The following is a 23,612-nucleotide window of genomic DNA, read 5'->3' on the forward strand; positions in this document are numbered from 1 at the left end:
TGTGAGCACTGCTGGAGCTGTGGGTGTCCCTGCTCAGCGCAGGCAGTGGGAACAGATGGCCTTTAGGGTCCCTTCCAACTCAGACAGTTCTACAACAAACTACGTACACATGTACTGCAGCCCTTACCAATCAGTCCCTAACCACGTAATTACAGCCCAACGCTGTGCTGAGCCAAGCTGCTCCCCACAGACCAGCCTCCCCCTGAGAAACCTCCCAGCCCTGCACGACGTGGAGCACAGAGCAGCTTTCAACCCAGTGCCCTTGCTTTTCCTCGAGTCCTTATGGCACGCAGAGAGCATCCTTCCACCCCGCTGCACCAAGCAGTGTGATTGCTGCTTGCGGGCTGCTTGCATGGACGTAAGGTTGGGCTGAGCGCATTTTCCATGATCCAACTTAAATTATATACCTCTCTCTACACCCCACCATTAAAGCCCTAAAGTACACCCTCAAGTGCAACTTCTTGAGAACGGGTAACCTCCCTGCTTTGGTATCCAAGCGCCTGGAGTCTCTCCCTGGAAAATATTTATCTCATAAATATCAAAATATTTATAAAAATCATGAAAACAAAAGCCAGGCGTGCTCAGTGCTCTCCTCCCTCTGCACTCTCCATGCTCTCTGCTTTGCACGGGATCACAATATTGTAGTGGTGCTGAATTAAAGGCTGGGAGCTGGAACACAATGGACCTAAAACCAACAGAGCACAACTGCAAACCAAAACTCACGAAGACGGCGATTCGCTCTGGCACAAGCTTTTGTTAGGTTCATTGTGCTGGGGATTGGGCGCAACGGGAGAAATTTGCTGGGATTTAATAGGACAGCACAGCCCAGAGAGCTGCCAGAAAGCAGCCCAATGCTCAGAGCCACCACGTTTTGTCACCAGGGAGTAAAATACACTCGTGAACGACAACGTCCTGGGCTCAGGACAGGGCCCCCGCTCCCCATCACTTGTCAGGTGCAGAAGCGAACTTCCAAAGGATGCAAGCTAAGAGATCATTGGGATTTTCTTACTGATCCCAAAGCCTGCATTAAGGCAGTTTTCCTCTAGTAGAGCAGAAGGGAGCTGGGCTCTATCCTGCTTCAGATCAGACACCAATCCCAGCCTGGCCAATGCTCCCAGGTAGAAGCGATGAGAGGGGAGGGCCTCAAGTTGCTCCAGGGGAGGTTCAGGTGGGACATCAGAAACAATTTCTGCCCCAAAAGGGTGATGCAGGGGAGGTGGGGGAGTCACCATCCCTGGAGGTGTCCCAGAGCCTGGGGATGTGGCACTGAGGGATGTGGGCAGTGGGCAGGGTGGGGTGGGTTGGGCTTGGGGATCTGAGAGGTCGTTTCCAGCCTTAATGGTTCTGTGATTCTATGATTCATCCCCCAGCCCCACTGAGTCAGGCAGAAGTCCCAGCCCACAAGACCAACAGCAGCAGATCAGCATGAAGGGGCATGTACGGAACTCCATGTTGGAGTTGGAGAAAGGAAAATGAAGCCAAACAAAGAAAATAAATGGGGTCATAACTTCCCATTTTTCTCTGCTGCATTCACCTAAAGTACAGTACCTGGAATCCAGGCTGGGATGAGCTGGGAAGCTAGGAGCTGCCTCTGCAACAGCCTGCAGAGGGTGATAACCCAAAGAGCCGGTCCTGCCCTCTGCAGCAGTGCTGCATTTAACTGTGAGTGCTGGACTGGGGCTTCCACTCTTCACCACCTCTGACATCAGCTCTCAGCCTCACGCCAGCAGGTAGCAGAGCTGAGAAAGATGAAAGCAGCAGCTTGTGCAGAGAAAAACACTCTCCCCAGCATCCTGCTATCTCGGAGCTGTAAGGAAGTTTTTAACCACATCAAATTTTAACTACAGCTTTTAAAGGTTGCCTTCAAAACCAGCTCACAAACACACGTGGATAGGCCAGCGTGCAAATCAGAGCACGGTGACGCAGGGCAGCAATGCAGAACCTGACAGCCAGGAGCCTCACATCCCAACTTGTCTACATATCAAAGGGAACCGCTTGCTTCAGCTTTGCTCCAGCTTCTCTGTATTGCATCTGTGGATCCTAACTGGGTCTCTTGGCAAAATCTGGGCGCTCACATTCCAGATCAGCCATTCCAATTTGTTCCCACCCTCCTCAAAAAATGCCTAGCTTGTACCCCCCTTCTACTACTTTGGCCATTTCTATTTTCTCAGCAGAGCTGGTTGGGAGCCAGCTGAGCAGTGATGTTTAATGGATTGACTTGTCGATGGATTTCCTCAAAAAAAAAAAAAAAAAAATACTCCCCCAAACATTTAAATAAATAGAAGACAGGATTAAATAAATCAGATTAAAATTACTTTTGAGCCATTCCCAGTTATGTCACATGGAGGAAATGCATCACCAGGGTCCTTTCTTCGCTGCTTTTTTCAAATATTAATAAGCAGTGTAATTGCAACATGACTCACAGCAGTCTCCTGCCAAGCTGGAGAGCCTATCTGCGAGATGCAGGCTTTCTGGAGCATTGCAAAGGCAGATGTGTGCTTGGGGACTCTTTTGGAGAGGTCTGCGTCGTAAGCAGCAGGGTATGGAAAATGGCCAGGCAGCCGCTTGCCTTTGCAAGTGCAAGTCATTCCCTTGCTTGCTCATTCCCTTCCTCCTCTCTTCACAGCCCCCTCACACAAGGGATTTATTGTGGGGTTGGGTGCCCTGAGCGTGTAACGTGGTGCAGAGAGCACGTGATTTCTATTCCACGAGGAAGGTCTGGCGTGGGAAACGCTGAGGATCTCTGGCAGCTCTGTGCAGGATGCATCCAAACCCGGGGCAGCTGAAGGCAGAGGTGTTACCAGGGCCTGAGCCAAGAGAGCCTAAGCTGCCAGCGTCCCACCCGAACACCACAAGTGCTCCAGAGCGCAATGCAGGGGCGAGAAAAAGAGAAAGGTGCCAATACTGAGGAGACCAGACTGGGAAAAAAAGTGAAGGAGCTAGCTTGGAGTTGGAGAGTTCTGCATCGAGGAGCCAAAGAGCAGGCAGGAAGGCACAGAGAGTGAGGCCAGAGCAAGCTGGCTCCTCCATGGCTGCTGGATTTGTTTTGCTCACTCTGAGCCAGCCTAATGCTGCTGCAGATCTAACAAGAAGGTGGCAAGCTGCTGCCAGAAAGCTAACTCCTAAAGCACAGTTTGGGGCAGATGGGCTTAGTCCTCAGCTCTGTCCCTAAGCCCAGCGTGTCAGGACAAGGCGACAAGGCTGCTGGCCAAGCCCTCTGAGCAACCTGATGGAGCCGTAGGTGTTCCTGCTCATGGCAAGGAAGTTGGACTAGATGGCCTTCAGTGGTCCCTTGCAACTCAAACGATTCTCTGATTCTCCCCAGCACTGCTGCTCACTGCCGGGCCCAGCGTGGTTGCTCAGAGGATGTCTCAAAGGCATGTTGACACAGACTATGAGGTAGTGTCTGACTTCTGATTCAAAGGACATGGGAAGGGGAGAAAGAAAGAAGCTTGCCCTGCAGTCTGGGGTGGCATGTTGGTGGGGGGAATGTATATGTGCTGGGGTGGCTCTGGGAAAAACCTGTAGAGGCTTTGGGCACTGAGCATAGCTCCACCAGGCAAAGCTGCTGCTGCTGAACCATTTTGCTAGGGCTTGCCTCTAAAATTTTCCAGCATCTACAGGAAAATATTTCCTTCCTGTGTTCGCAGCTGTCACACAATGTCTGAATTCCCACTCACCGAGGACCTGGCCAAGAGCCATTCCCAGGCATAGCACCGGGGTCTTGACTCCCAGACTGGGACTTGAATCCCAGGCAAGCAAAGAACATCCATACAAGTAGGTTTTGAGGGACTGGCTCTCTGAGGATGCAAAAGAAACCAGTTGAACTGAGCCAGGAGGGACTTCAGTTGTGCAGCTCTGTGGGCTCACTGCACTGGTCCTTGCAACAGTGCAAGGACCAACAGGGCTGAATGAACACCCTAGTGACCAAGGCCTTGAAATCCCTTTGTCTAACCCGATCATACCAGACAAAGCTTTTCCAAAGCTTAGTTGGATGCGGGGATGTTGGGCTTCCAGAAAGACTTCTGCAGGGGCTGCAGCACTTACCTCATCTGACTCGTCTGAGAGGGTCCGCAGCAAGATGGGGAAGAGGCTGTCGGTGTGTCGAAACATCTAGAATCAGGGAGGTGAATGGCATCAGTTCCACAGACAGACCAACACCCACCAAAGGACGGTGCACTCCCTGAGAGGCTGCCGAAAGCTTTGCCAGTCTTTTCCATCTCACCTGAAAGCATCTCCCTTAAGCTACTAGGGTAGTAGCAGCCAACCGCCTCATGAAAAATGCAGGCACTTGGTTACAAAGCAGTTTGCAGGCAGACCTGCTTCTGGGGCAGCTCAGCACAGCTGTAGCCCCTACATGTGCTACAAAGGCCCACGACCAAGTCACACAACCACTCCTAGTGACACATATCTACTTTTTTTTCCTGCAGAGCTACACCACTGCCAAGTCCCACTGACCAACTTCAGCCTAGGGACTTGTTGATCCCACGGTTTTACTCCTAAGGTTCTTGGCATTCCAGCAGTGTCAGCCCCACTTGGGCCTTCTGTAGCACCTCCAGCTGATCCAGGTCCCAGCAGATTAAGGAACAAAGGCTAAAGCTTGGGTGCCCCTTTCCAACAAACTGAGTCTCATGGAGGAAGCAATGGGCTCACGTGCCGAGTCCTGGACCTACCTTACGAGGAGTCTTGATGTACAGGTGATAGAGCCATTTCAGGACTGCAATTCTGGTCATCATCCCAATGGATGTATCATGAAGGTGGCAATCCAACACCTGAACTATTCCATCCAGGTTGAGTGTCACCTGGATTCTCTCAGAGCTGCACAAAAAGGAGAAGAGTTGGTTCAGCACTGTGATGCCCAACGCAATCCCCCCATGGTGGAGAGGTCTGTAACACACCAGAGCCTTCATCCAACACCTCAGCTCAAACCCTAAGCAATCTAAATCATCCCTGCGGCTTGTTAGAAGAACCAGGAAGCAAGCTCAGGGCTTGCAAGGGGTCATAGCAATGCAGGCCAGGCATATGCTGCATGCACGCAGGGAATAAATTCAGCCTGAGGAAGGAAGATCAGCAACACCCAAATAGCTCTGGCTTGGCTGCCTGCAGGCTTCCAGCTGCTCCAACCACACAGCCTAACCCATGCTGGCTTGCTGCACCCCACTGCTGCTTTCCTCAAGTCTTCACATCTGCTCTGAAAGGGAGCAGCAAACACGATGGGTCCAAAGAGCAGAGCTTTGCCCATATGGTGTAGGTTAGCTTCTGCTTGGCATTACAAGAATGGGAAGCACGGTGAGAGACACAGCAGCGCACCAAAAACTTGCCTCGGAAAGAACAGAAATTTTCCAGGCTTCAAGCTTTACCACTTTCCCAAAACAGCTGGTACCTACGCACGACAACACACCACGCTAGATGAATCCTGCAGCACGACTACACTGAGGAACTGGTTCATAGGGCAGTCATCAGGTTTGGGGTACAAAGGCTAAAGACCCATAACGTGCAATCGGGACCCAACTCAAGCTTGGTTGGTTCAGACACCTCCAGAAGACATCCAACCAAATGTCCTCAGACTCCACCCACCGGGGCCATTCCACCAGGGGAGGGTACTCAGCCCCCACTAACCCAGCAGGCTCACACCACTGACTGTAGACGGTACAGTGGTTTTTGGGATGCAGCTCTCTGCTACGGGGCTGCTTTGAGAGCTAAGTCACTCCTCTCCTGCTCCAGCTACTGAATTATTCAAGGCTGGGCTGAGCTCCTGCAGGTTTTTCTAGCGTGCTCAGAGCTCCTCTGCATCGTGTTTGATAAGAAATCCTAAGGGGCAGATTTCTCATGGTATAATTTGCAAGTAGAACGGCGGCTTAATAGGATTTGATCTTCCCCAGGACACGTGTTGGAAGGGCAAGGCGAGGAGGCTGCAGCCCCCTCACAGCCCTGCAAATATCCGACTGCTTCATCTGTGTCACTGAACAGATGCTTGGGCCTGCAAATTGCATTTTGAGTTGGCCTAAGTTGTGCTTTGATGTTGCAAACAACAGCCGAGGGCAAAAAATCAAATGTTCAGAACGGAGAGAAGTAGAGATGGGTCCGAGCCATTGGTTGGCTTCTTCTTAGAGGCCTCAACATGCCTAAGGGGAGCAGCATCCCAATGGATTTAAGCCCCTGTGAACCCAGAAAGCTGCTGATGAGCAGAGCTGTACCTTTCTCCCCCTGCCCTAGCCTCCTATTCCTGCTCCCCACTTCTAACAGACACACGAACAGCTCAGATGAGGCTGCTCTCCCCATCCCCTTCCTGCTTTTCCCGAGGAGCCAGCTCTTCTCTGGTACACAGCCTGCGCTCCACCTGCCACCACGAGGCTCCTGATTGCAGAGCAGCACGAATCCTTGACCTGATTACATCTCCACGCCAAAATACACCGTGTGCCTGAACAGGATGGAAAAAGCTCTGGGTAATGTGAGAAACGTGCCTGATATTTGCAGAGGCTGACAGAGCGGCTGGGCTGGAGGTGGCCCTGATGCTGCTGTGAGGGGGGATGCTGTGCTATGGAGGAAGAGGCCACTTCCAGACCTGTTCATCAAAACCCATTACCCTGTGGTAGAGGATGGGTACGGCGGTGGTCCCATTGACCACGCTCCTCCAGGCTGGAGCAGCAGCAGATTTCTGTGCTGCTGTGTTTCGAGGGAGGAGGAGGGCACTGCTTACACACAGTGAGCACAGCTGCAGCTCTGAAGCATGCTCACAGCTCGGCGTGCATCCCGGCTCTCCCTAATCCCCAGGCAGCCCAGAGCAGGAGTTTGGGAGCGAGGGTAATGGCATTGCTTTAATGCAATCCTCTCGGGCTGATACGCAGGCTCCCAGTGTCGACAGCTGTGCCAGGGCAGATGTCAGATGCGATCGCTTCCATCTAACCCACTACCCTAGATTCTTCTCCACTGTGCAGCCCTGGCACCTCCTCCACAGTCCATGTGCTGCAGCAAGCAGTTTTTCTGGCGGTTTGAGCAATGGTGGGAGCTGCACCAGGCTCTTGCCTCTGGACATTGGGACCTTTTGCTCGAGCAGAACAGTGGCTGAGGAAGCTGAATCCCCCCCCCAGCACGTGGTCTTGCCATTTCACAAGGCATCCTCCAGCATGGGAACACTTCCCACTTTTCAAGTGCATTCAATGCTTTTCACCCCATTTCCCTTATCAACTCATTTTCTCAGTTCTTCCTTTTCTTCATGGGCTCCTGCCATCTCTCTCCACAGCGGTTCCTTTTCATGCCAATCTCTGAGCTGTCATCTCCCTCCTGGCCTCCTGCCCAGCCCAGCTGCTTTCCCGACCCCGTTTTAAGACAAGGTTAAGGTCCAGGCCAGGCTCTAGCCTTTAAGCGGGCTCAGCAAGCTGCACTGCCAAGGGTGGAAATATCCAGGTTCTTTCAATGTGGTCCAAGTCACAAGGGCATATCCCATATGGGCTGGCAGCTGTGCTGCTGAACTGGCCTGAGCTAGTGGCCAGGAGGTAAATAGTTCCTTTCTGCTCTCTGTCCCACAAGCTGTCGCTTGTTCATCCTCTCTCCCTCCTATTTTGATGCTCTTGGCTTCCTCCTGCTCACTGTGATCTCCGAGTGCTGGAGGAACACAAATCGCTCTCCCAGTTACAAGGCTTGAATTCAGCAGAGCAACCCAGTGCAGCGAGCTGCAGGCACCAGGGTAGAGAATGAGGTGGCATGCTCGAGGACCCCTGGTCAGCAAGGGACAGAGCACAGCCCGCCTCATCCCTCCACGGCATGCAGGAGCAGGGCAGCCCTCCTGCACCCTCTCCTGCTCCAAACCGCAGAGGAAGCTCAGGAGGAGCCTCCCCAAGAAAGCACTTTGGAGCCAAACGCTGCAATTTCAGCTTCCTACTAAGCCCTAACAACCATTCCTCCAGTTGCCTGATCTAAACACGGCTGAGCCACGTGGCAGCAGTGTGCCCTCTCCGCAGAGGATGAACGACATCTGGTCGTACCAGGGCCACAATGCTTGTCCTCATGGCTCAGGACTGCCAGCCCTGCCCGAGAGGGACGTCACACCAAGGCCATGGGCTGCCAGAGGCAATCTGGAGCAGTGTCCCAAGGTCACCAGGCCTGGAAGATTGAGAAGGAGGCAAGCCTTCCTGACCAATAGTTTGGTGTCCTGACACCAGTTTAACACCTGTGTACCTGACCCTGCTGAATGCCCAACCATCAGCCCGGCAGGATGGCTGGGAGGCGTTCTCAAGCCTTCAAGCTTTGTTGATGCAGTCAGGAAGCTCCAAGAGCATAAAAAATGCCTTCCAGCCACGCTGGTCCAGTGACGCAGGACAGATGTCTGCTTGTCTTTCAGCAGCTCACGTTCCAGCAGGGAAATCAGGGCTCTGCTCCAGCAGCCACAATTCCACTTCTCTTTCCCGATCCGGACTCGAATTCACAATGGCAGGGGCAGCAGTGTCCAGCTGGGCCACGGAAAGGCTTCAGCATCTCTGAAACCTCGTATTATCTCTTCTGCAGAAGCTGAATTCAGGAGTTCTGCCTCCCTGGGAAGCCCCGAGACCCCCGCAGTCCCTGTCTCAGAACAGACATGGTCCTCGCTTCCAAGTAAATGCCACCAGGAAGCTCTCTCCAAGTTCCAAGCGAAGTCGGTGATTACCATGGAAGCATTTTGGACTGCCTACAGCACATTTTAGGAGTGGGGGTGGTCACTTTATGGCCCCAGGAACGTGTCCAGAATCCATCTACGGAGCATTCAGACCTCGTCATCTGCTTGGACCGCATCTTCACGCAATGCCTCCACGGTTTCCCTCTTCTCTGCCCCTGCTGAACGAGGTCCTCCTCCTCTCACTGCTGCTGCAGTGTTATCCTTCTGCAGGCGTCTGCATGGGGAGGGCAGGGGAAGGGGCAGGGGAAGGGGCGTGAGAGCCGGGCGCTGGCGCAGGGCCTCGCTTCATCCCTTGCTCTCAAGGGGAGACCGGGGGAAGCAGGGGGAATGAACAAAAACACAAGCACAGAGTGATCTCATCTTAAAAGGCAGCTGCAACTTCCTCTGTCCGCAGGCTTCCCAGCTTCAAATGTCAACGGAATGGTTTCCTGCGGTCCTGCCTTGACACCCAGTGGGCACTCGGTGTGCAGGCAGCTGCCTGCTCCCCAGTGGGAGTTATGGCTGCAGCTGGTTCCTGCTGCCCTCCCAGCACGGCATCTCATGGTGCAGAGGTCTGTGCTGCTGCTACACCAGCTACCGTGCTTTGCCAGCACTAGAGGTGCAATTCAGCTGTCTATGTTCTTAAGAGACAATTTTCTGACAGAACAGAACCCCTGGATTCCAGCCACCCAAGTGGACAGGCAAAATAATGGGCATGGTCACATACAGCCCACCCAGCTCCATGCCAACTCCCCATAATGAGAACCATGGGGAAAATGCTTCAGGTACTCACACAGCATGGGGAAACGGCCATCCTGGCAGGTAAACTCCATGACAAAACCTGGTATCTCCCATTCCAAAGGGCTTAGGAGAGCTCATGAAATCTCTCTGCAAACCCAGGCAATCTCAACTCCACATTCTCTTGTCTACAATGCTACAAAATGAGCTCTCATTGCTGCATGGGGCAGCTAGCAGGAGCAATGAACATCCACCACCAAGCGGAGACAACAGCATTCCCCATGTGTCCCACTGAGCTCAGTCTCACTGCCTTCACTCTCTCTCCCCCCCAGATGCAAGCTCTCCAGGACAGAGATGCAGTTATCACGTATCCTTTTGACTTAGTGCCTCATTTTCTCTCCTCCCTTTCCAGCTTCAGCCTCGTGCACGCCCACTCCAGCACCTGCTAAACTTTATGGGCTGAGTTTGCAGCCATGAGTGTGGGAGGCTGGCAAGGAGCAGGGCCAGGATGCAGCGAGCACAGGGAAGCTGGGGGAAACCACTGAAGAGCCATAGAATGAAATCTAGAGACAAATGGAAACAATCTATGCTTTTGTAGGAGGAGAACAATCAAGGGCATCATTAAGAGGGAGTAGATGGGCTTTGCGGGAGTGCAAAAAGGGAATGGAGAGATACAGAAAATCAAATCTGAAAAGCTGACACTTGCAGTGCTCAGGGATGTTACGATGGGTATCACATGTCAGACTGCTGGCAGGATGCAGCCAGAGTAATGCATGCTATTCTGAGGATCACAACAAGGTATAAATACACGTGTGAGCACAATAGAAGCACGGCAAATAACGGTCTCTTTGGAACGGTACTGCAGGCAGCAGGAGGAAAGCAAAGATGGTTCTAAAAGCAGATGGATTTGCTACTAAATTCCCTGGCAGCTGGATGGAAAGAAAGGTATTTGCAGGGGAGATGATTTAGATGAAATTTTGGGAGCAATCATGCTGGGTATGAAGCAGCAATCTGCAGACGTGGGCCTGATGGATGCCACCAAGGCTGGCAGGGGGACAGGCTGGTGGCAGGGGCTGCAAGGACACCTCATCCCTCAGGCAGCTGGAGCTGGGCTGCACGCCCTGAGCCATGCCTCAACGCCTGCCCTGTAGCACCGTGCTGTGGTGGGCTGCCAGGACTGCAGTGCTGCAGCAGCACGAAGCTGAATTTTAAGCTCTTCCACTGGCTCCAGATGGTTTGTGTCCCCCTTCTTCACATGAGATTGATGCCTCCGCATGAAATAAACTCCTTGCAAAGGCAGGAGGGAACCAAGCGTCTGCTATTGTGGTCAAGCTAGAAGAGCCAATATCAAAACCATCACCCACATTCTCCCTTCCTTTTAGCAGGGATCGCCAGCCAGAGTGGCTTGAATACAGAAGAGGTGCAGAACTCTGAGTGCACACACACTCGCTGCCTTCCCAGGGAGCTCTGCAAGGTTTCTTGAGGGGGCAACACCTGCATTTAAGAGGACTGAAGCACTGAAACAGGTTACACAGAGAAGTGGTGGATGCCTCATCTCTGAAAATATTCAAGGTCAGGCTGGATGGGGCTCTAAGCACCCGATGGAGCCACAGGTGCCTCTGCTCACTGCAAGGGAGTTGGACCAGATGGCCTTTGAAGGTCCCTTTCAAATCGAACAAATCCATGAATCTACCACTGAGACAAGACTCTGAGGTGCAAATGCATCCTCTGTCGTGCATTCCACTGCAATCTGAGACCCCATTTGGTTTCCAACCCACATCATGCTTCCCACAGCTTTGTCAGCATCCGTCACTCATAGTCTGCAACAACCAGCCCCTACCTGGTTACTGTGCAGACACTGGCGTTGCTCACACTGGAGTCACCAGAAGCATCCAGAGAGCCTGCAGGCAGACAGAAAGGACACACAGTGAATGGGATGACAGGGAAGGCAGGCAGCAGGAGCAGCATGGCCTTCTGCAGGCACCTCCAGTCATTGTTTCAGGGCCCCGAGGATCCCTTTTCCCTGCAGCGAGCACTTTACACTCATCATCAAGCTTGTGCACAGAGCTAGTACAGTACAACCACCAAGTAAAATGCAAGCTTAAAAAGTAAGTGTATCTTCAGACCTGCGTCTCTGGGTCTCCCTCTTTGTAATTGGGGGAGGACCCCCCAGTGAGCTCAGACAGCCAGGAACTTTGTGCTATGCTGCTCAAATTACGAGATACACATTCTTGTAACAAGGAGCTCAGGTCTGGAGGGCTGCCTCCCGAAGTCCAGATTTCAATGGCCACAGGACAGCACACCAGCACAGGAAGGGCTGAGCACCGGATCATCCTCACCTGGCCAGCTGTCCCGTGCTGTGGCTCCATGTGGAAACCAATAAACCCAAGCAGCTTTCCAGCCTTTGCTCCATACCAGACAGGTCTCTGCAGAGCCTCTTTAAATCCAGTGCACAGCTTGGCTGAGCCCTACTGAAGCAATCTTTCAGCAAGGGGCTACTGAGATTTTTAGAGAGCTCGAGCTGTGCAGGACGAGGAGCCTGTGCTGGACACAGTTTGGACCTGGGTCTCACAAGCACAGTGACAAAGCGTAAAAAGATGAACTTGGCTCCTTATGCCCCCTGCTGCCAGCTGCCTCTACTTGCACACAGCAGAACTGCCACATCAGCACAAAGGGAGCACAGAAGAGATTTTCAGCTGTAAAAGCATCACCCTGATCCTGCCTGCCTGCTTGTAGGAGCGCTCTCATCTACGCAAAGGGTTAAGTATTAACGCAATCACACTTTTAATCGATATTTTAACCAAGGATTGTCTTACGACAATCAGGGAAGAAAAGGAAAAATAAAAAAGTTTTGCTGCTCCAACAAGGTATGACATTTTCCCCCTTCATCCCATCCAAAAAGCTGCTGCATTGGCCGGGAATCGAACCCGGGCCTCCCGCGTGGCAGGCGAGAATTCTACCACTGAACCACCAATGCTGCGCTGGCTGCTCCCTGCGCCCGCCGGCTGTGCTGCCCGTTGCAGCTGCGCATGCTGACAGTGTAGCCCTGCTGCCCCAGGCTGCTGCACGCCTCCTCACCACCTACCTGGCTGCTGCTGCACAAGAAAACCCTTCTGCCTTTTAATTTTCACCTTCTCCGTCCCCTCTTGCAGCAGGATTTTTCAAGCGGTGTTTGTGGGCAATGCTACAGGGAAGCGCTGGGCTGAACATGCAACCCCAGAAGAAGAATAGATAAGCCCATGTGATTTACATGTTACATATATTTAACATGCCTGCCCAACATAGATGTGCCAGAGGTAGCTTTAGTCATCCTGGGACAATAGCATCTGTTGAGGGGATGCTGGAAGGCTAAATGCACTGCTGTCTGCAGATATCAGCCCCCCTAAACTGGTTAAGCTTTAGTTTCTTTTCACTTGAAAACTTTTCCAGGCCTCCCATCACAAGTTAATGACCATGGTGATGTGAAATGCGCTGGGATGTTCACCAGACCATGCAGTACTGCCTGGGCTGCAGGTTGGACGAGGGAGCTGATCTGCAGGTGGCACCAAGTGTGTGTCTCAGCAGAGGATCAGCTGTGAAACAGGACCCCAGTGCTCATGGAAAAGTGCAGAGGTTCCCTGCCACAGGCAACCAAACCAACTTAAGACCTTCTCAAGACCTTTCCCCAACCTTTACCTCATCTTCAATGGTCCAGGCCAACAGGGACTCACCGCTGGATGCTGCCTCTGGCTTGGAGACAGGCTCCTCCAGGTTGGGCTCTGCTGACAGGGTTATTGACTGCTTGGCCTCATCCATTTCGTCGTCCTCTGGGATGACAAGCTTCATCAGACTCTGGTTGCACACGTTTGCCACCTCTTTGATGTCTGAGTGGAGGCGGTGTAAGGAACACGCAGTCTCATGCATGCTAGGTGCCATACCTGGCCAGCCACAGAGAAGCCATCGCAGCCCAACCACATCTGCCTCAGCTAGTTCCCTTCACATCCAAATGGCTGGGGTGATTTTTAGCACTCAGGGGGCAGGACTCCTCCTGGCCCTCTCTGGGAGCAGCTCAGTTACAAGGATACTCTTCTTGCGATCATCGTAGGAGAGACACGGCAGGACAGCAGTCAGGATCCCTGAGGAATAAGGCAGCATCACTCGGCCAGCCAGCTGGATGAACTCCCTCATCCAGCACATGGCAGTCAGCTGGATCAGGTCATCTGGAAGACACAGGACGAGCAGAGGTGAGGGAAACGACAGCAAACTCCACAGGATAAGGAGTGCTTGCAACCACAGAGCCGACTGGACTTCAGCAGGGCTCAAAGGGAAGGGACTCTTCTTCAACCAGAGTCTTTAGTCTGGACAAACTCTAGTATGGGATCACACAGGAGCTAGCCAAGCTTGGGAAAAGCCAGATATCCTTCTCAGAAAGCACTGAGCTTTCGCAGTATCACTGCATATGCAGCAGACCCTATGGTGCAGCACTAACACAAAGTGTCAGGCACATCATGTTTAACTGCCCTGTCAATGCAACGAGTACCATCTCAGGTTCTTTCTCAAAACAAGTCCCCTTTCCAGATGTGCTGGATAACCACACGTGCTACCCACAGCCAGTTATTTAATTTTCAGGCACTACCACTACTGTACACTTGTGATGACACCTGTTCTGTATTTGAGGTGGAAAAAGTGGTAGTGCCAGCCATGGGAGAACTGTTCCAAAACATCACACAAAGGCAGATCTCCTGAGACCTGCCACTCTTTTTTTAGCATGCACAATAGCAAAGAAAGGGCAAGGATGCAAGGTGGTGTAACATGGCTGGTAAACAGGAAAACCCCGAGCCTGAATCAATGGGTTGACACTGCAGAGCCAAAGATGGATGCTCCAGCTCCTGCCAGCTTAGCACTGAACACTCACCTGCAGCCTGGCAGTGGATCACCAGAATATTGGCCATTTCTGCAAACTTGACACTAGAGGGATTCTTCTTGATCTCCTTGAGGAACTCCCCAAGAGCCACCTCACACCTGAAGGCAGACAGACAGGTAAACACTCCTCTGCCACCAGGGAAGTCAGAGACAGCCTTCCACACACACACAGCAAGGACACACATGGAATGGAACTTGGATACATCCACTCTGCCCCAAATGAAAGGCTGCAGACTGTAGGACACACTGGCACTCACAAGTACAAATCCATCCCAAGGTAACAGACAAGCAGTCTTATCTGCTCCAGGAACAGCCTACGGAACAAGAGCAAGATATGGGCCACTGTCCCCAGTGCACCTGCTCCATATTGGGTCCAAATTTACCCTACCCACACACACACATACCAGGAAAGATGGAGGCAATGGAAGTCCCACACATCTTCCATTCTGACAACAAGAACGTGTTTGGGAACACAAAGGGAAACAGGGGTAGGGGTGAGGTGGGAGGGCAGATCCCCAAAGCTTTCAGTAGTTGTTCCTTGACATGTATGCCCCGGGAAACAAAGAAGCAAGGAGGAACTGGTAGGGCCTGGCAGTGGGAAAGACCCAGGCTTGTCTCAGCACTTACTTATGCCCTATCAAACAGGTCCAGTCACTTTCGTTCATTGCAAGAGCTAAGATCCTCTGATCTGACTGAGAACATCCAGCCACTCCTCTGTTTCAAAATGCTCCTCCAAACTGAGTCTTAGCAATGGATCTGAAAGGCCAGCTCGTAGTGCTTGCTTATTCTTTGCACCCAGGAGACTTGGGGTTGGTGCTGCACCTCGCTGAGAGGCTGCTCGCAAATCTCCTACCCCAAAAGCACACAAGCATCCCTTTTATGACACCATGCACAGGGGCTGGAGAGGTAATGGATGCACTGAGCCAGAACAGTTTGTACCACAGCACAAACATCACCATGTCCCCCACAGCCGCTGCAGCCACAACAACCTGGGGAAGGGAGGCCTTGGCCAAGGACACACTGATCCACCAAACAACCCAGCCAGGTTGCTCTCGTCTCCCACCCTGAATGTGTAGTTTAGCTACAGTTATGTAGAACTGCAAACAAATGGAGAGGGTGACTAACACAACGCACGAGGCTCCAGAGCAGAACACCAAAAGACCTGGCCCCCAGCCAGCCTCCACACTCACATTTTTCGTATCTCTTTACTGTTGTCTCCCAGGATCTGGAAGAGCCCATCCAAGATTTCTGGCAGGTAATCCAAAAGGTTGATGTCAGGCACAGACTCTAAGACCAGGATCTAGCTCGGGGAAGGTACAAGAAAGAAGATGGGTGAGTTTTGGAGAAGCTAACTAACATCACCAGCACAAATCTGGTGCGGTACTGAGGAACACTGAGCTACAGGAAGGAGGGGAGCACGGCTGCCTGTGTGGGACGGGGAGGGAAGGACAAGAGGATTGCGTGGAGCTGCCCATCTCAGAAAGAAGCTGGGCTTGCGAAGGAGGCAAGGGATCAGACTGCAGAACTGCTGCATTTCCAATCACAGCTCCTTAACAGCAGGGATCACAAACAACTGTCAAAATGCCAACAAGCAGATGTGGAAAGACAAACAGTATGGCTGAAATAGAGAGCCCTGAGGCACACACATCCCCCCAAGGCCCTGGTCAGCTATTAGCAGCTTCTGCCTTGCACAGAAATCAGGAAGTGAACGGAGATCACTTGCTTCATGGACAGCAACATCTCTCCATCACTGCTGGGTTTGCAGGGGACCCTTAAACTTGCATTTGGAAAGCAAACAGTAAGGTGTTGTCCCTTGGGAGACTGTAACCTCTAGGTCACGATACATTTATTCATACAAGCAATGCTTGGACTGTATTTTCTAACTTGCTCTGCAAAGCCCTGAACAGTGGCAGAAGTGCACCATCGTGTATGTGTGACTGCAACGGCGATGTCACAGGGAGCTGGCATTTTAAAGAAGCAGAAGTCAGAAGTTGATGACTTAAAATAAGGCCTGAGCAAACTCAGGTCCCTGCGTGCACACATCACTGTGGACATCTGGTGTTTGCCCAGGCACGGGATGCCGACCAGCAGCAGTGCTTTGGAGGAGAAGCACACGTGTACCTACCCAGGATATGATGAACTGACGGGCATATTGGTTGTTGGAGTAAATCCTCTCACGCAGCAGCGGGATGAAGCCCACCAAGTCAAACTGGTTACTCTCTGTCACGATGTCCTGCAGAGCCCAAGCAGAGCGTGTCAGAAAGTAAGCCCAGCACCCAGCACGCGCTGCCCCCACCCAGCCACGTCCACCCAGCCCTTTTTAAGGCACATGACAGGATAAGGATCACAAGATGCTGACAAGCGGCTCTGTCAGAGAGCAGCAGGCTCTCCTGGCTGCTGGGAGACTCTGGGAGAAAGAATCATATGGTTTGTTCAGACCATGAGGCAGGAATTCCCCCTCGGGCAGTGAATAACTTCGTGCTGGATGCACTGAGGAAGGCTCCTACTGCCTGGCTGAACAGGAGGAGGGTGGGACCTTCTCTAATTCGTGCCTCATTGGTGCGTTGCACACATGAGCAAGCAACTTTGATGTAATCATCTGTGTCAGTGACTGCAGAGTCCCCTGGCTTTCTCTTAGAGCTCTTCCTATACGCTTGACAGATTTTGCTGCATAACAAAGTCCCTCACACCGGAGCAGTAGAGCAGATCCCCTCTGCCCTGCAGCTCCCAACAGGAAGGACTGCAACAGGGAATGTGGAGACTGCACTAACTGCAGTGCTAATGAGGAGAGGGGGCATGACCTGGCAGGGAACTACTTCCCTCCCATTGGACCGTGAAGTCTGCAGAAGTACAAGCTCCTCAGCAGACAGAACAGGAAGAGGAACCAAGTGCCCCCACCCTGGGAGCAGCAGCTCTGATCTTCAGTTCTCTTTGTTCCTCATTTAGGCACAGGAGAAGGGAAGAAAATTAGACGAGCAGCCCTCCTGCTGTCCAGGACGGAGGTGCAACTTCCCTCAGCCTAAATCCTTGCTTCCCCAGAGACCTGGCTCCCAACAGCTAAACATCCATTTTACATTGCAGTAATCTACAAGCTCCTCAAACCAGCCACCAGACTCTCAATGTATCAAGCTACAACCAGCGATAGAAATAACCACTTTGGCAGAAGCCTAGGATCCCTATGGGATGATTTTAGCAGGTGCAGCCTGCTAGACCAGCATGTCCCCATGAGAACTCTGCCATGACACATCAGGCAGCGTGCAGGCACCTGCAGGCACGTTGAAGCTGCCTACCACACTTGCCTCCTGCACCAAGGATTCTCAGCTAGAAGGAGAAACACACCTTCAGAAGTCGATCTAGGAGCTCGGAGCCACTTTTAACATTTGGGTCAGGATCAGCAGCCAGCTGTAAAGAACAGAAACAAAATCATTACAACAACAGGTCCCAGGCCTTTTCCCATCTCTGCAGTGGAGCTCCTAGCAGGTTCACAGGATTGTTGCTCTATTTTGATATCATTGGGATGGATACAGAGAACCCTTCATCTCTGACTCATCATTAGGCTCCAACAAATTCTGCAGGGAGACTTCCTTAGGGGCATGTCAAGCTTCCTATCACCTTCCCACTCTAGGAAGGTTTCCATGTCTGCCACAATGTGGGCGCTGACACAAAAACAAGATAAGCTGCACAGAGGAGTGCATGTAGACAAGGGTTTTGACCCTACATGACTAAAAAGCTGTGGTGCTGCAGAGCCACTTTGCAGTGTCTTACACCACTGAGTAAGGAGCAGAAAAATGCATCTTGGAGGTGGAAACCAAGAACAAGGTATCTTACAGTGAACTCTGGCATCCTCAACACCAAGGCCAGCACGCTGCTGCAAAAACATTTATGTGCAGACCTTCAGACATGCCTGGTCAAAGCAGACCAGTTTCCTTAAAAAGATGGTATCAGACTACTTGGTTTGTTTGATCCTGGAAAGAAGAGCACTAGAGAACAAGATGTACTATTCCAGTGAAGGAAAGGAAAAACCCCTGGGGTCTTAGAGGAAGCTTCTTACCTTACTGAGGCCATCAAAGAGCACATTGAAGTGTGGGAGGACAGAGCCTCTGGCCACTTTCACAATGTTATAGAGGGCCTCACAAGCATAGTACCGCAGCCGACTATCAGCATCGTTGAAACACGTCAGCACTGGTTCAATCAGCTCCTTCAGGTAGAGCCCAGAGTCCTGATGGACAGAAGGAGACTGGTGAGTTGAGAACCATGGGGAGAGGACAGAGATGGCACTGCCATGGATCCTGGAATAAAGCACAAGGGTATGGTGCAAGAATTCAGGCCCATGGTGGCCTGTGCTTGGCCCAGTATCACTACCATTTTTATTTACTGCTACTGCTGCAGGTGTTGGTTTCTATGTAAAGCCATTGAGGTTTCCAGGTCACCCCAAACATCAGACAGCAACAGACCAGTCCTACCTACAACCTCACAACTGAGCAAAGCAACACAGCTCCCAGAAGGAGGAGCAACTCAGTAGAGCCACATCTGTTGGGTTATTCTTTGTATCACCTGTAGCTGGGCAGCAGGAAGGATGTGGTAATAGAGGCTTCACAAAGAAAACCAGCACTCACTCCAGAAAGACCAACTCCACCCAGGCCTGAGCTACCAGAAAACAGGCAGCATTCGTGTGTGCAGCTGCTTAAAGACAGGTGCTACAGCTCCTGGAGCTCAGCTGGACACAGCTCCTAGCTGAAGCAACTGGAGCTCTGATTTCCAGGCAAGAGCAGACAGTGCAGCACCACTCTTACAGAGAGCATGCTTGTTGTTTTACATGCTGAAGTCTGTCCTCCTGAAAGAGCCACGCTAGACAGAACATGGAGCAAACAGGCTGCCACTTCTCAAGCATCTAGCAAAGGAAATGGCAAGAAAATAAACAACATGCAGACCAGCAGATTATGGAGTTCAGCTCTAAGTTTTATCAGAGTCCTTCAGGGCCGCCAAACACAACTCCTCCAGTCCCTAGGAGCACAAGCTGCTCTGCCCCAGTGATGTGCAGAAGGCAAAGCAGGGTTAAGCTTCCCAGCTGTATCTCTAGGGCTCTTTATGGGCTGACAGCAGAATGGAGTGCTGCTGACCCAGAGAGAAGTGATACGCACTTTAACAGTAGGATGACAAAGGAGCATTGCTCAGAAGCATGTGGCCATCAGCTTAAAGGCTGTTAATCATCAGGCTTCGGAGTGTCTCTTTCAAATGGTTGTGACTCTCATTAGAAGGAGATTAACCAAATTAAAATACACCTTGCAGTGCTTCTAAGAGAGACACTCTGCTCTTCCTAAGCTCTGTGCTTTCTTTATGTCCGCCCTACTAGAAACCCAAATGACTCCTTCCCTTGTAAACATTTTCAAAATGAACCACGTGGTTTAACTGAAAAGCCCAACGGAGCTCTGAGTCCACAGAGTCCCCGCTCCCTCAGCAGGGATCTGTGTGCTCTGGCCGAACCCCAGAGGTAACTTACTGAGCTTATAATGAGAGGTAAGCAAGGGAGAAAGCTCTTAATTGGGATGGAAATCAGTCAGCTTTCAGCAGGAGGAGCACAATGGGCATCCATGTAACACCTCCAGAGCTGGACTGAATGATTAATGCTTTCAGCAGGGAAACCTTCTACCAAATCAATAAGAAGTTATAACTTAGGCTAATACAACTTTACACCTCACACTGCCTGCTTGCTTTGACCTGGCATAATTTGGTCCGAGATTTAACCACACTTCCCTGCCTGTGCTGCTGGAGTGTGGTGAATTATGGAAGGAAGGCCTATGCCTCTTGTAAGTTCCATTAATACCAAGTCATATCTCATTTTTGCCATCTGGGTAACCAGCTGCACATACAGAAATGGAGACAATGTCACCAGCTGTCAGCAGAAGGTATATTCTGCTTTTACACTTCAGAAGAAAGAGGTTGGCTTCAGCTGACTGTTGAACAGGACTAGACCTCAGCTGCAACCTGCTGAGCCTAGCCCTATTTTCAGCTCAGCAGCAACACTCACTGAAAACACATCAGCTGGAAACACAGATGCACTGACACCAAGGCTGGGGAGCTGCCAAGGTCTGACCCAGGCCAGAAAGCATTCCAGTGCTCACAGCACGTGGCTGATCTGCTGCGGAATCTCATTCACAACCTGGTGTCACACTGCAACACGGGATGCCACGCAGCTGGGGAGCAGCCAGCTTTCTCTGACTGGCCCACGTGGAGCACTGTTCCTCTCCCACTACAGGGAGCCAAAAATCACCCACATTTACCTTGCCCAGGGCGATGGAACAAGCGGCCAGGCCGATGAGTCCCCCTTTCCGGCTGTGGGGGTGTTGGGAGAGTGCAAACTCCTGAGACAGGATCAGGATCACATGCTTGATTTGAGACGTGTTGTTCTGAGCCACAAACTCTCGCACCAGCCTGGGGAGAGAAGAGGAAAGCACACGGGAAGCCACAGATCTTGTCTAATAAAACGCCTGGGGGCTCAATTCCCTGTGGCTGCCAGAAAGCAGCTTTTACAAAGGAGAAGGTGAGACCAGGCCAGAAGGAGGATTCCTTCCATTCCCAAGGGACTGAGAGGCAAAAGAAGCCGCAATGACCTCACGCAAATACCCTCTGCACTGAGCTGTACGCCGAAGCAGGTCCTGCCCCAGCTCCCCTTCTGTTTGCTTGCCCACTCTCACCTCGCAGGCGATGCCCATCAGCTCAGCCTTCCCACCTCACCACTAGCCTTCCCAGCAGCGCCGGGTCAAGGCAGCTGTGCAGGCAGCTGCACACAGCTGGAGCATTGGTGGTTCAGTGGTAGAATTCTCGCCTGCCACGCGGGAGGCCCGGGTTCGATTCCCGGCCAATGCAGCAGAATTATTTTTCCTTTGACTTCTGCATACAGGATGAGGACAGGTGCCTCAGTATCTCAGCCTAAACGATTATCATTACTTCAACCTGTGCTGAAGGCACAAAGATTTCCAATGCCAAACTCCATATGCTTTTTTATTGTTGCTGTACCAAATCTGGCCAACCCCAACATTAGGTATCTCACTCTCAGTTTTCAAGTCTCAGCTCTGCACTAACCCTGCCCCAGCTGCGTGAAGCCAGACAGGCTCTGAGGGGCTTGGAAATCTCATGCTGCCCGCTTCTCGCTGGCTATCACTCTCCCATCACCTACTGCTTAGCCGAAGCAAATCATTACAGGAGATACTTACGGTCTTCTCCTCACTACATGATGAGCGTCAGCCTCCTCTCACCCTGCTGTGAACACAGCTGCTGCCCTTTTTCTCCTTGGAGGCATCACAAAGCCCACCTACTCTTCTCCATCCCGAAGATGAATTTGGTAATGGCCAGAGCTGGTGCCACTCTCACAAAATGCTGACCCCAGGCCGACAGCTCTGCCTCCCAGTCCCACCCAGCACCACGAGGAGCATGCAGCAAGCCCTGACAGCACAGAGGGAATCTCTTTACAGGCTAGATTTAATGAACAGATTTTGTTCATTTGGTTTGAAATGAAAAAAAAACTGTATATCCCAGGAGTCAGGAGGGGAACCGACTTTTTATGTGGGTGGCTAGTGATAGGACAAGGGGGAATGGTTTTAAACTGAGACAGGGGAGGTTCAGGTTAGATATTAGGAGAAAGTTTTTCACTCATAGGGTGGGAACGCACTGGAACAGGTTGCCCAAAGAGCTGTGGGTGCCCCCATCCCTGGAGCCATTCAAGGCCAGGCTGGCAGGGGCTATGGGCAGGCTGATCTAGTGGTTAGCATCTCTGCCCACAGCCATTCTACAACTTCATGACCCCTCTGAGTTTAAAGGGCTCAGGGGTGAACTAGAGAAGCAAGAGGCACTGAACAGCAATGTACACAGTGTGAGGGAGTTTGCACACAGCAGGAGCTGCTCCACAATACGGGGCAGAGAGCTGGGAGGTACCCACACTGAGGCAGTGAGTTCCTCCCCACACAATGCCATAGGCACAACAATGACACGTGCAGTGCTATTCTGTGACTAGTTTAGGTTGAGCTAAATCCACACGTCTGTAAAAAGGGTTGGACTCTGTCTTCCTCATCCTGATAGCCTTTGCAATTTGGGTGCCCAGCTCCATCAGCAGATCCCAAATCTGATTTTGGTTAGTATAAATCAACCATGAAGCCACAGTACTGGGGCAAAACAAGTCAGCAGGGCTGCTTGGTTCACAGAATCACAGAACCATACGGAGTGGAAGGGACCTCTGGAAATCTCCCAGTTCAACCCACTGACAAAGCAGGTTCCTTGCAGTAGGTTACAGAGGAAAGTATCCAGACAGGCCTTGAATATCGCCAGAGAAGAAAATTCCATCACGTCTCTGGACAGCCTCTTCCAGTGCTCCTCACCAGTGACTGCCACTGGTGACAGGATGAGGGGAAATGGCCTCAAGTTGTGCCAGGGTAAGTTTAGGTTGGATATCAGGAAAAACTTCTTTACAGAAAGGGCTGTTAAGCACTGGAATAGGCTGCCCAGGGAGGTGGTTGAGTCACCATCCCTGGATGTGCTTAAAAACCGTTTGGATGTGGTGCTCAGGGCCATGATTTAGTGGAGGGTTGTTAGAGTTAGGGTAGGATGGTTAGGTCGTGGTTGGACTTCAAGGTCTTCTCCAACCTGAGTGATTCTATGATTCACATTAAAGATGTTCTTCTTTGTGTTCCTATGGAATTTCCTGCGCTCTACTCTGTGCCCGTTTCTCTTTGTTCTGCTGCTGGCCACCACTGAAAAGAGCCTGGCCCCATCCACTCGACTCTCACTCTTCAGACTTATAAGCACTGACAAGATCTCCTCTCCAGGCTGAACAGCCCCGGAGCTCCCAGCCTTTCCTCACACAGGAGATGCTTCAGGCCCAGCTCATCTCTTTAGCCACCACCCACTGGACCCCTCCAGCAGTTCCCTGTCTACCTTGAATGGAGGAGCCCAGAACTGGACCCAGAGCTCCAGATGCACCCTCCTCAGAGCAGAGAAGAGGGGAGGAACACCTCCCTCACCCTGCTGGCCACGATCCATGCATTGCACCTCTGGACACCATTTTTGACCATAAGGTCACACCGCTGGCTTGTGCTCAGCCTGCTGTCGGTTGCATCCCGTGGGGACGTTGGCAGAACTGTGGGGCAGCGCAGAAGGGGACAGGTCCTTCCCACGCGCGGCCACAGAGCAGCACAGCGCCCACAGTGACAGCACGGGAGTTCAGACACACGGGGGAGATGCGCTGACAAACTAAAGGACGCACGGCAGCGCCAGCAACCTCCCACACACCTTTACCCGGGGTTAAAAGGCTTTAAGGACGGCTCCCCCCGTCTCCCTCCCAGACCTG

At 51.9% G+C, this 23,612-nt stretch overlaps 1 protein-coding gene and 2 non-coding genes across 3 annotated transcripts; 1 reads left to right on the plus strand and 2 right to left on the minus strand.

Moving 5' to 3' along the window:
* Window positions 1–1,718: 1,718 nt before the first annotated feature.
* On the minus strand, window positions 1,719–20,985 carry LOC100546971 (protein VAC14 homolog). Its single transcript, XM_031555406.1, has 13 exons — window positions 20,968–20,985; window positions 20,554–20,748; window positions 18,324–18,491; window positions 17,612–17,674; window positions 16,398–16,505; window positions 15,463–15,572; window positions 14,265–14,371; window positions 13,435–13,569; window positions 13,081–13,233; window positions 11,211–11,271; window positions 4,674–4,818; window positions 4,048–4,113; window positions 1,719–1,739 (listed from the first exon to the last, which is right to left on the minus strand). Exons 1-13 carry the CDS (start codon window positions 20,983–20,985, stop codon window positions 1,719–1,721), a joined length of 1,350 nt encoding a protein of 449 aa, XP_031411266.1.
* TRNAG-GCC lies at window positions 12,277–12,347 on the minus strand. The gene has a single exon. It is a non-coding gene; the product is annotated as a tRNA-Gly (tRNA).
* An 83-nt stretch (window positions 20,986–21,068) lies between the features above and the next one.
* TRNAG-GCC lies at window positions 21,069–21,139 on the plus strand. Its single transcript has one exon. It is a non-coding gene; the product is annotated as a tRNA-Gly (tRNA).
* The last annotated feature ends 2,473 nt before the right edge of the window (window positions 21,140–23,612 follow it).

This window comes from Meleagris gallopavo, chromosome 13 (genome assembly GCF_000146605.3).
Source record: "Meleagris gallopavo isolate NT-WF06-2002-E0010 breed Aviagen turkey brand Nicholas breeding stock chromosome 13, Turkey_5.1, whole genome shotgun sequence".
In the NCBI taxonomy this organism is placed as follows: domain Eukaryota; kingdom Metazoa; phylum Chordata; class Aves; order Galliformes; family Phasianidae; genus Meleagris; species Meleagris gallopavo.